The 12874-nt window shown below is 40.4% G+C and overlaps 1 protein-coding gene across 1 annotated transcript in view; it reads left to right on the forward strand.

Moving 5' to 3' along the window:
• The window catches only part of cdon (cell adhesion associated, oncogene regulated), a 48440-nt gene that overhangs the window by 15557 nt on the left and 20009 nt on the right, over positions 1–12874 (forward strand). Inside the window, exons 2-10 of the mRNA XM_079825355.1 lie at positions 1299–1438; positions 1611–1889; positions 4242–4388; positions 4481–4624; positions 4877–5167; positions 5631–5900; positions 9233–9516; positions 10137–10311; positions 12682–12795. Of these exons, the coding sequence (XP_079681481.1) occupies positions 1366–1438; positions 1611–1889; positions 4242–4388; positions 4481–4624; positions 4877–5167; positions 5631–5900; positions 9233–9516; positions 10137–10311; positions 12682–12795 (1777 nt within the window). The 5' untranslated portion in view covers positions 1299–1365. The remainder of the gene's footprint in view (positions 1–1298; positions 1439–1610; positions 1890–4241; positions 4389–4480; positions 4625–4876; positions 5168–5630; positions 5901–9232; positions 9517–10136; positions 10312–12681; positions 12796–12874) is intronic.

Consider the following 12874-nt stretch of genomic DNA (forward strand, 5'->3'; position numbering starts at 1 on the left):
TTAGGGCGTTTGTGGTTGTGTGTGAGTGTGTGAACGCCATGTGTAGACTCTTCAGGCTACAGTGAGTCTGTGAGAAAGCAGTGCACTGTGACAGGATAGTGATATTAAGAGTAGACCACAAGCAGACCCCTCGAGTGCAGTCCATCAGAGATGGGTAGAAATGAAGGGGGCAGAAGAGAGCAAGGGAGAAGAAGGATTGTAGGTTGAGGATGGGTGAGAGGGCATAGAGGTTCAGGAATTTCTGTTTCACTGGAGAAGCACTCTGGGAATGGGTCATAGATCAGCAGAAAGAAATGTCTCATTGGGGGAAGGCTGTGTGAGATCAAGGCTTGTATAAGGGGATGTGTCGTAAAGATTATTGAAAGTATTGTTTGAGATTAACTGTAAAATGTTTGGTGTTATAATGCCTACAAGCTGCACCCCTCAGCCAGCTACAGAAGAAAGATGAAAACAGCGCTACTCGATATCTGTATAAAGAGTAGGGTAGCTATAGTTATTGGTGCTTGTTCACTCAAATTTTAGCGATCCGAACAAACCCCTGACCCTGAGTATTAAACTTCTGCATACTTTATCCTTCACCATTTGTACTTCAGTCATGAATGTTACATTCATTTGTGCTTCTTTTTGAGGAGAGATGTGCTCTGACCTTTCTAAGTGACCAGACTTGCTATTTTCATCTGGTGAATGATAATATGAACTAAAAAAAAATCCCATAGGCTTGCATTGAATGAGCCAGGCATTCTCAACCCTGGTCCTTGAGGCCCACTGTCCTGCAGAGTTTAGCTACAACCCTAATCAAACACACCTGAAACAGCTGATTAAGCTCTTCAGGATTACTAGAAAGCAGGTGAGTTTGAACAAGGTTGGAGCTAAACTCTGTAGGACAATGGGCCTCAAGGACCAGGGTTGAGAACCCCGGAATGAGCGACCCAAACCATATCTTGGGAGAGTATCGTAAAGACCTGTTAGCAATCACCCACAACACCATATCAACCACTACTTAGAGCAACCGTAATTTAATATGGACATTGTTTTATTAGTTATTTCTTTCATTCTTCCCACATTAGGACTTTTTATTATTATTTCTGCTAGCAATAGTTCTCACAGCTCTTTGATGCATTTTACAGAATTATGAAGATTTTCCTTCACAGTCAAAACAAAATGTGGCAAAAGTCTACAAATTCTATGTTTGGCTAGTGACTGCCTTTGTTGTCATTTATTAATCCTGTTTAACTTTTCAGTGATTGTATTGACCATGAATGTTTTTTTAACATTTTTGAATTCTTTATGTGTTTCAGGTGTGGAGTGTGTTTGGAGGGGGTGTGCGTTAGGCCCCAGATTAGTGCACAGAGGTGAAACAGCGTCATGGAGGACGTTGGCCTGAAACTATTGTCCGCTGTGCTGTGTGTGTGCCATACCCTCCTCCTCAACTGCCCATGTGAGTAACACACTAAAAAAACATTAGCACACACCTATGTCAAGCAATTGGAATTGAAACCATGTACAGTGATCCAAATTAGTCTTCTCAACTGGCTTGAAGGAGGAATAATTATGGATTATGGTCTATTGATCTATTTCCTTTCTTTTCTTTCTCTGTCTCGCTTCTTCAGCTGTTCTGTCGCTCTCTTTTCGTGTGGAGCCTCTCTCTGTGGTTCAGAAGCAGGGCGGAGCGGTCCATCTGCGTTGTACAGCGCGTCCAGCTACAGCCAGACTCAGCTGGCTGTTTCAGGGTCGACCACTAGACCCCAGCCACAAGTCTGGAGTGGAACTTAGTCCAGGCTCCCTCTCACTGTCATCCCTCCAACCAGCTTTCACAGGCTCCTACCAGTGCTTGGCTCACTCCGAGACAGGCTCCATCATTAGTCGTCATGCACGAGTGCTCATTGCAGGTAGGTGCATATAATCACGCGCATAATATGCTGACAAATACACTCTCAGCACAGCTGTAAGAGCAACACTCCTAAAAGAATTCACATCAAAGAGGTTGCTGGTGAAGAAAGACAGGAAGTATCAGAAGGCGGGTTTCTCGAGCCATTAACACTGTTAGAATGGCCAACCATAGATGAGTGTTGGAAGGGAAGGAAATGGGTCTTTCTTTTCAGTCTGGCATTTATCCAGACACCTCTTCAGCAGTATCCTTAATGAGTCCAGGATCTTCCTGTGTCGTACTGAGAGCTGATGCCGGGAAGGGCGACCTATTGGACGCAGCCCCTCTGCAGTCGACCCAGGGCCAGATCAGGGTTGCAGATAAGGCTGTATTATTCAGTGGAAAGCACACGTTCTCTGCCACTCACGATCCAATATAAACACCTCATTGACAAAAGGTCTTTGTGTGAAGTGCTGCTGCTACGAATGAATATACCAGTTTATTATACAGTTCTCACAAATGTTTGATTCTGATTGGACAGTTGCCACATTTTTTGGTTAGATATTTTGTATAATGATTGCTGAACTTTATAATTGACCGTCTGTGCTAGTTTCATACCTCTTATACAACCCCAAATCAGAAAAAGTTGGGACAGTATGGAAGACGCAAATAATAAAAAAAAGTGATTTCTAAATTTACTTTGACTTGTATTTCATTGCAGACAATATGAACACAAAATATTTCATGTTTTGTCTGGTCAACTTCATGTCATTTGTAAATATGCATCCTTTCCTGTCATTCAGACCTGCAACACATTTAAAAAAAAGTAGGGACAGTAAAGCATTTACCACTTTGTAATGTTGCCATTCCTTGTCACAACACTTAAAAGATGTTTTGGGACTGAAGACACCAAGTGATGAAGTGTTTCAGGTGTAATTTTGTCCCATTCTTCCTGCAAACAAGTCTTAAGGTGGGCAACAGTACAGGGTCTTCGTTGTCACACATTCTCTATTGGAGACAGGTCGGGACTGCAGGCAGGCCAGTCAAGTACCCGTACCCTCTTCCTCCGCAGCCAGGACTTTGTAATGTGTGAAGAATGTGGTTTTGCATTGTCTTGTTGAAATATGCATGGACGTCCCTGGAAAAGATGTCTTCTTGAAGGCAGCATATTATGCTCCAAAATCTCTATGTACTTTTCAGCATTAATGGTGCCTTCACAGAAGTGCAAGTTACCTTTGCCAAGGGCACTGACACACCCCCATACCATGACAGACCCTGGCTTTTGGACTTGTTGCTGGTAACAGTCTGGATGATCCTTTTCTTCTTTGGTCTGGAGCACACGGCGTCCATTCCTCCCAAAAAATACCTGAAATACTGATTCATCTGACCACAGTACACGTTTCCACTGTGTGATGGTCCATTCCAGATGCCTCCGAGCCCAGAGAAGTCAACGGCGCTTCTGGACACTGTTAACATAGGGCTTCCTTTTGGCACAGTACAGTTTTAACTGGCATTTGTGGATGTAACTACGTATTGTGGTACTTGACAAAGGTTTGCCAAAGTAGTCCTGAGCCCATGTGGTGATATCGCTTATAGATGAATGACGATTCTTGATGCAGTGCCGCCTGAGGGATCGGAGATCACGGTTGTTCAGCTTAGGCCTGCGCCCTTGTCCTTTACGCACTGAAATTCCTCCAGATTTCTTGAATCTTTTAATTATGTTATGCACTGTTGAATGTGAAATATCCAAATCTCTTCCTATCTTTCTTTGAGGAACATTGTTTTTAAACATTTCAATAATTTTCTCACGTATTTGTTGGCAAACTGGCGATCCTCGGCCCATCTTTGCTCCTAAAGGATTAGACCTTTCTTGGATCCTGCTTTTGTACCAATTCATAATTACAATCACCTGTTGACATCACCTGTTTCAAATCACATCATTATTTAGCCATTTTACCTCATTACTAGCCCTAAATTGCTCCTGTCCCAACTTTTTTTGAAATGTGTTGCAGGTCTGAATGACAGGAAAGGATGCATATTTACAAATGACATGAAGTTGACCAGACAAAACACGAAATATTTTGTGTTCATATTGTCTGCAATGAAATACAAGTCAAAGTAAATTTAGAAATCACTTCTTTTTTTTATTATTTGCGTTTTCCATACTGTCCCAACTTTTTCTGATTTGGGGTTGTATAACTCAAAATCAATATTTTATGTTCATTTATTTGTTTACTTCATAGGTAGTCAATCTAAAAAGCAGGATAATGTTCAATCAGCTGGTCATCTTGCAAAATAAACCCCAGAGTTATTTTACACATTGCTGTGAAGTGATTGACTACTCAATCTTTTTTCAAACAATTTTTTCATTCAGATATTGAGGAGTTTGCGGACACCCATCGGAGATCATTTACTGTAAATAAGGGAGACACTGCTGTTATCGAATGCCCACTTCCTCGCAGCAATCCACCTGCTCTGCCCCGCTTCCGGATACGGGGGAAATGGCTGGAACAGCCTACAGGTACAGGCGAGACAGACTCAAATGACCCTCCAGAAGCACATGTAGATACAATCAAACAATTCTAAAGTTTGTTTCTTTTGTCTATTTTTCAGATGAGTATTTAATCCTGCCCTCCGGGAACCTTCAGATTGTGTCAGTGTCTTCTGAACATCAGGGCATGTATAAGTGTGGTGCTTATAATCCTCTAACCCGAGAGACTCAAGTAGAGGCTCATGGCACTAAACTCATAGTCAAAGGTTGGTTGAGCAAACTCTATTAGTTTTTTTTTCTCTAGGTATTACAACATTTTGAGAGTTACACTTCAGATTTTCCCACATTATGCTGCTGAAAAAATATATTCTGAGATGTTTTCTTTCTATTGTTAGATATTGGGTGTGTACTGTAAATTAAAATTGTATGTAATGAGGAATTATGTATTTAGTAGAACAATCTTGCAAATATGATGGGAAGTTGACTAATAAAACTATTGCACTCTTTCTTTCATGTAGATTCAGAAAGCTCATCACCTGTAAGGATTGTCTATCCCATCACCCCTCGCAATCTTACAGTGGACCAATCTGGGTCTCTGACCCTTGAGTGTGTTGTATCAGGAAGTCTTTCTTCAAAAGTCAAATGGATTAAAGATGGGGTGGAGCTTTCGTTGAGCTCCAAATGGATGTTGTTGCATAGCAACCTGATGTTGAATGACATTCAACTGAGTGATGGAGGACATTATTGCTGCTCTGTTCTGACTGACCATGGAGCTGTGGTTAGTGTCAACTACACTGTGAATGTGCTTGGTAAGGAATTATTATTAATATCTTGTCAAGTTACCAAGGTTTAGGGCAGCTTAGTCCATGTAGTTCAGGTTCCTCTCAAGTTCCTCAACCATTTTATATGGCTTTTTCAACCACTGGGTAATGCTCACTGCATGAAGTGCCTTACCTGGGGAAAGTCAGAATTTCCAATTTCCTACTTGGGAAATATGCAATAAAATGAGACATTATGTAAAACCTAGAAACTTGTGCATATTTGGTCAGTAATAAAACCTATTTAGCAAATGTTTGTACAACTGCACAACAAATGGTAGCATTGCCATTTTGTTTCTTTATACATCATTTCTGTGCAATGAACAACAGAATGATCGGATTACGGTAATATTAAGAAGGAATATCCCACATTCCAGCAGTAGTAGTTCATGTGGAGTAGTTGTATTATTTCATTATGTGTATAATAAATCCAGCACGCTTCTCCTCTTTACAGCGCAAGTAAGCGTCCTGCGAGGTTTGTCAGATCAGGCTGTGACTGTGGGCTCCTCTGTGAAATTTACCTGTGCTGCCAGTGGTAGTCCAACCCCCAACATCACATGGCTCCACAACTCAGCCCCTCTCTCATCTTTACCCCGCATTCAAATCTCTGGCCTCTCCCTTCATATATCTTCAATAATGGTTCAAGATCAGGGAATCTACCAGTGCCTGTTTGACAATGGCATTAGCTCTGCACAATCGGCGGGAAGACTGAGTGTTCATTCAGGTAAGACGATGCTCCAATGCACTCTATAGCAAGTTAGCAACCATCCAGAACACCCTAACAACCTTGTCAACTACCTAGAACCATTGTGATGGGTTTAATTTATATATATAAACACGTTAACATTGACAGCCCTAATATATTTATGTATACACACACACAAAAACCACATTTTACTAGCAGAAGATACAGGTTTACCGTACAGTTAGCTGAGACAGTATATCCTTCCAGCAGGGCAGAGAGTTTAGCTAGAGTTTGGTTGGAGAAGGGGGAGCTGGGGTGGGTGTATTTGGCTGGCAATGAGAAGGCTGTGAGAGTGAGCTTTGTGCGTGCTGTTGGGGATAAGCTCTTGGACAGCGGAATGTAAGGAGTAACTACACAAGGTTATGACGAGGACCAGACCACCCAGCTGTCAACATCACACACAACTAGCCCTATATTTATTAATACACATCTCTCACACACACAGCCCTCCCCTGCCCTCCTTTGAGGCTATTCCTCAGCCTTGCTCTGTGTCTCCAAACATGATTGATAAGCTTAGAGATATGCAGACTTCAGAATAGATAAAACATGACGGAGGTCTTTTCCAAATGTTGGCTCGTATCACTTTTTTCCTGGCTCAGCTACAAGGGGGATTTATTTTGCGCTGATAAAATTCAGGTCAGTGTAAAAGCAGAATTGTTTATGTTTAACGGCAAGATTTGAGATAGATATGTGATCCGTAGGCTGCTGGAAAAGGAATAAACAGCATTAGACGTGATCAGCTGTTTTGCGTAGGATGCTGATTGGACTTGTGTTCTTAAAGACCCCATAAAATGTCTTGATGAGCGCAGTTTAATTTCCTGTTCTTGAAGCTGTTTAATTTCCTTGTTTTTTATAGGCTTTAGTTTGTCACAACCATGAACTGTGATTTGCTACTTGGTGTTGCTATTCAAAGGCAGAGGGAAGGGCATTATCTTTCTATAGAGCATTTGATTGGACAGAAATTTGTATATGCTCCTGTGAACAAGATGAGTCATCAATATTTTTTGTTTGTTTTCCTAATGTACCTGTCAGTAAGAGCTGTGCGTGTAAACCTCAGTCCCCTGATCTCAAGAGGCGCTCTAGCGACCAATACTAGAGGCTGCGGTCTTAAGCCTCCTTGTTAGAGCGCCCACAGAGAAGCCATGGTTCGAATTGAGTAGAACCGGTTACACTAGTAGAGAATTTAATATTTAAAAATGTTAAGGCCTCCAATGAGGCTTCCTGATAGTGGGTGAGTCGGGATGATGTACAGCCCGAGTGCAGTCTGAGGCCTGACTGTTCCTCTTAAACTCGCTTTCTTTGTCTCTGCCTCTCCCATGTAATGTTTATACGCCAATCATTAATGATCATCCACATGTGAGTCACAAAGGAGAAAAACCTACTGTACAGAAAAAGAGAGAAGATCAAAGCGTCGGAGCGATATTCACTGTTTCTTGCTTTCATTAGTGGTATTTTCTAAGGCACACTTCACTATTACTATTGCTCATACTTCCGATTAGGGATTTGAACAAACCCGTAACTTAAGTAAGTATAACCTAAGATTTGGCTCCAGTACTGTTTGTGCTATGGAAAGGAATAAAACCTCAAATGGCCATGGTAAAAAAATTGCTGCGGTCCAATCCCAATACCCACACTTGCAATCTTTGCACTTGACCACTTGTTTACATACATGTAGTAATTAGGACAAAGTGTTCAAGTAGCTGTGAAGACCACATGTGTGTAGAACTTTTGTGGATTTAGTGTGCATTAAGGGCACTGAGCTTCTGCGTTGTCTGACCTTGGACAGTCCTGAGCACTTGCTTCCTATTGCATGCATGCACTTTTTTTAAGTGGCCTCAGCAGCAACTGTGGGTATTAGGACAGGCCCATAGACTTTCTTTGAAGGAAGAACTGGAGTCAGACCAGAATACCATAGAGACTTGGAGGTGAGCGGAGTGACTCGTGTCAATAAGCAGCTATACAATGTCCCAGTAGCAACCAGGCAGATCACCCTAGCGCAGGGATGGGCAAACTCAGTCCTGGAGGGCCACTGTACTGCAGAGTTTAGCTCCAACTAGCTCCAACTTTAGCTTCAGGATTACTAGAGGGTTTTATCTGGGTTAGATCAAAACTTTGCAGGACAGTGGCCCTCAAGGACTGAGTTTGCCAATCCCTGCTTTAGCAACAGCCTGGCAACCTCAAACATTGCTAGTATCTCTCAAGAAATATTTCTTGAGAAATATAAAAGTCTAGTTCTGTTCATTCTTTTCAAATGCCAGGTGTAAGACAGTGGCTTACCCTTAAAGAATCCAGGGCTTGCCCTATGGCTCAAACAGGACATGATATGAAGGTGGGCATGTTGAGCTGGTGTATTCGCTCTGGTATTTTAATGGCCGATGGGTGGAATGTGTGGTGGCTGGCGGCAGGCCCAGTTTAAGCTCTAGTGTTACTGACTCTGGGGCTGTTTGTTTTGTAAGGTAAACCAGTGCCACACACCCAACAACTGAGAATGAGTCCCCAAGAACCAGAAACAAACCTCACCTCTCCAGCAACTGCTTTTCAGCTGTTTAGCTGGGATTATTCAGTTGCTATCTGACTCTTACTTTGCGGTGACTTGAACATTTTAATGTGTATACAACACACACACAGTGCACGGCTACTCACACATAAAAGAAATCCACATATGTGCGAGCTTGTCATCTTTCACTAAATCCAAGTTCACAAAAAAAAATTCAGATGACTGACTGCCAAGCCAGTGTCAGAATTAATGTTGCTTCTAAGTAGCATGGATTACCAAGTGGACCATTCTGGTGGGGTTTAATAAAAATAACTCAATTAATAATAGAATGTTATTAATCATTCCTTCGCAGGTTCTCTGCATTTTATTTTAATGCCAGAGGAAAAATTTAAGTTGAAAATGTAAAATATAAAGCCTTGCATATTGCAAAGTACTAAGCATGTGTTTAACAATTCTACATACAGTACAGGGCTGTACTAATACTTGAAAGGTAAACTGGTAACACTTTATTTTAAAGTACTTACTTAAAGTACTTAATGTACTTATAGTACTATAGTAATAACAGGAAATTATACTTAAGTACAAGCAACTAACCTTAAACCTAACCCTATCCTTAAACCTAGAAGTATTAGGTAGTTAATTAATATTACTCAGTAATTATTTGTGTAATTACACTGTCACAATGACCAAAATGTCACCTGTAAATAAAGTGTAACCAGTAAAATGAACTAAAACATAAATTAAAAAGTACGCCTGTATTTGGAAAAATAAAAGATTTATGACCAATATTGAAACCCTTTTATTCCCTCTACAGAACCCCAGTCTAGTCCCATGTCTGGAGTTCCAATGGAGACACAACCTTCTGTCCACCCTATCCAGAGTGATGAGGGTGATGAACTGTTCCTCTCCATGCGTGAGGAGGGGCTTGGAGAAACTATAGGACAGCCCCCTGAGAGAATCAACGACAAACCTACGCCAGAAGCACCAATCATAATCAGCCCACCGCAAACCCACAAACCCAACATGTATGATCTAGAGTGGCGAGCAGGTCGGGACTGGGGCATCCCTATCAATGCCTACTTCGTAAAATACCGCAAGGTAAGAAATCAAAAAGCATGCTTGTATATTTTCCGTTATTAATCTTTTGCTGATGTGCTTCTTAAGTGGGGCAAAAAATGTAGACTATTATTACCCTGTCAAGAATGACTGAATCTCGCTCCACCCTCTTCTTTTCCCTTGGCGTTAGTTATAAGGTCAGATTTATAGCTATTAGATTTGAGAATGAGCACATACTCATAACAACGCCCTGTGCCGTTTACTGCGAAGTCAGTGCTAACACAATTCAGCAGTCTCTGCCAGCCAAGAGCGTTTTGGTAAGAAGTTGGTCATTTCCTCTTTAAAAGCCTGTGTTTTCTTCAATAATAAGCTCCCTTGACTAATAAAACTGCTCTGGTTCTTTTCAAGATTGCATTGGCAGCGCTTGTCACATTGGCTCAGGAAAAAGTGACATAGCGTGTGCTCTCAGGAATAGTTGAGTGGGTTGATCTTTTGTCATGATTCAGAGTAGGAGAACAAGAAAGAAGTTACTGTTCTTAGTTGAACTTTATGTGCAAAGTCAAACACGAAATATGTGGGTTAAAACGGAACGGCCGTGAGCATTAGATCTCTACATACGGTAGGCTGTTACCTGATTGCGCATGTGCTGTATGCCCCTGTAGGTGGACGACATGGGGAATGTGGTGGGGAACTGGCACACTGTGCGGGTGCCTGGCAGTGAGAAGTCTCTGCCCCTGTCTGAGCTGGAGCCGTCCAGCCTGTATGAAGTTCTGATGGTGGCCCGCAGCGCTGCAGGGGAGGGTCAGCCCGCCATGCTGACCTTCCGCACCGGAAAGGGTGAGAACACAGTCTGCATTCCGCCTAACTGGAGTTCATTTTCACTTTTCTAATGCTGTTTTATGAAGATAATATACAGTTATGTGCAAAAGGCACTTTAGTATTTTCACCAAAATATGTTCACACTGCCCGGCCAAAAAAAGAGTCGCTGTTCGGATTTAAATAGGCCAATGCTATGATTGGATCATTATTGCAGTGATTATTACATTTATAGCATGTTATACATGTTTGGAAACAGTTCTTCTAGCCCTAATTGATGGAGTGTGTAGCTTTTCATTTCTTAAACAAACATGTAGGAAGACACATCATGGCTGTATTCCAGGATGACAATGTGAAGATTCATCAGGCTCAAATTGTGAAAGAATGGTTGAGAGGGAGCATGAAGAATCATTTTCACACATAATTCGGCACCTCTGAGTCCAGGGGCCTCATTTATAACCGTTTCGTATGCACAAAACAGGCCCTGAAAGAGGCATACGCCACTTCCGACGCATAAGTTGTGATTTATAAAGACAAACTTCACTGGAAAATTTGCGCACCTGCACGCAAACTCCTTTACTAGAGTGAGAAAAGTAATGAAGTAAGAACAAATGTAAACTCTGTTTTCATTTTGATATACACATTTACATTAATGTTCCATTTTCATCAATGGCGATATGCACTGAAATTACAGTCATTACTCAGAATTTAAACAAAAATTATATGAATTTAGATGCGGATGTGCTACTTTTGATCATTTTTCCTGTGACACGCTTTTTTAATGACAGCAAGTTTTAAACATAGGCTAATTCCAATAATTCCTCTTTAAACTAAACTGCAGATCTCATGTTATGACAAAATATGTTTTAGCGAGAACGATGATCAGTGATGCACACTTACTTCGATATTACAGCAGACACTGCATGATTCGGTGGTTGAACGGTCCATTATCCAGTTTAAATAGTCCAATGATAATAGCTTACTGTACAACCGTAGCTGCACAGACACGGGGGTAAAGACATCTTCACAAAATTATGAAAAATACCACTGTATTTGAAGGATACAACTTGAAGAAAAAGATAAGATTTGCACGTTTCCTTTTTAAAATACGCACCGAGTCAGATGATTGTATTTACACTGCAATAGGCATTCAAAATAGCCTTTACATCCTGTGTGTTCACATTACCAGCAAAACTTCATGAATTTTTTTTTTTTTTTTAATTGTTTAAAATGAACAAAATATTTTGAATTAAAATACTGTTTGGTCCGTGTAAATGAATGAATCAACTTTATTCTAAAAATGATTTGAGAAGTATTTTATACAATTTAGTTTTTATGGATATTTTGATGTATTTATTCTAAAACATAAAAAGGATATTAAATGATTTTCAGCAATGTAATGTGTAAGGCACAAATGGCATTTATAGTCCGTATTTAATATTTTTCAATGTCTTGTACCTTTGACAGTGTTAAACATGGTGTCACCTGGATGGGAATATGCATGGAAATGTAAAACTAGGCGTTGTAAGCTCCATATATGGTGATTTCGGGGAGGAGACAGGGTGGAGATGCACTTACGCACAATCTACTGCTGGCTGGGATTTATAAAGGGATTTTTGCGCAGGTTCTAGTGTACACATGGTTTTATAAATTTGATTTAGCTTTTGTGCGTACGGACACTTTTAGGATGAAATCTACGGAAATTTTTATAAATGAGGCCCCAGATCTTAAATTCATTGATATCATTGGGATGTGCTGGAGTAGACCTCTTGTTGTGATGTTATTTCCATCAAGAGGTGCATCAGTTATTGGTGAAGATTCTTTTTTTTTAAAGAAATTAATACATTGATTAAATTGATCAAAAGTGACAGTAAAGATGTTACAAAAGATTTTTGTTTGTATACATTTTTTTTTTATTAATTCATTTATTCACTTAAAAAGTGTCATGGTTTCCACAAAAATATTAAGCAGCACAATTGTTTTGATGATTTATCAATAATAGATGTCTTGCTTATCAAATATTGGAATGATTTTGGATCATGTTGCATGCGAGCTTTGCCATTACAGGAATACATTACAAAATATATTAAACCAGAAAACAGTTGTTTTAATTTCACAGTCACAATGTTTTCTGTATTTCTGAGCACATATATATGGTGATATCGGGGAGGAGACAGGGTGGAGATGCACTTACGCACAATCTACTGCTGGCTGGGATTTATAAAGGGATTTTTGCGCAGGTTCTAGTATACCATTACTGAGCATAAGAGCCTTATTTCAAAAACATCAAAAAATCTTAACTTTGAAAGGTTTTATATTATTAATCTTAGTGATCTTGCTGTATCGACATTAAGAATCAAATTGATTTTTATTGATTTCTCTCCCTCTCAGAAAGAACTTCCCCCAATAAGAACCCCTCCAAGGCTCCAATTGTGTCTCTTCCAGAGAAAGTTCTGGAAGATAAAACCACTAACACTTATTATGGAGTGGTCATACATGACAGAGGTAAGAGGACATCCCAAAACCCCATTACACCACTTCTGCTTCATAATTATCAGTGATGTACTTGAGAAAAAACTGTAAA

This window comes from Gobio gobio (genome assembly GCF_949357685.1).
Source record: "Gobio gobio genome assembly, chromosome: 9".
Taxonomy (NCBI): Eukaryota; Metazoa; Chordata; class Actinopteri; order Cypriniformes; family Gobionidae; genus Gobio; species Gobio gobio.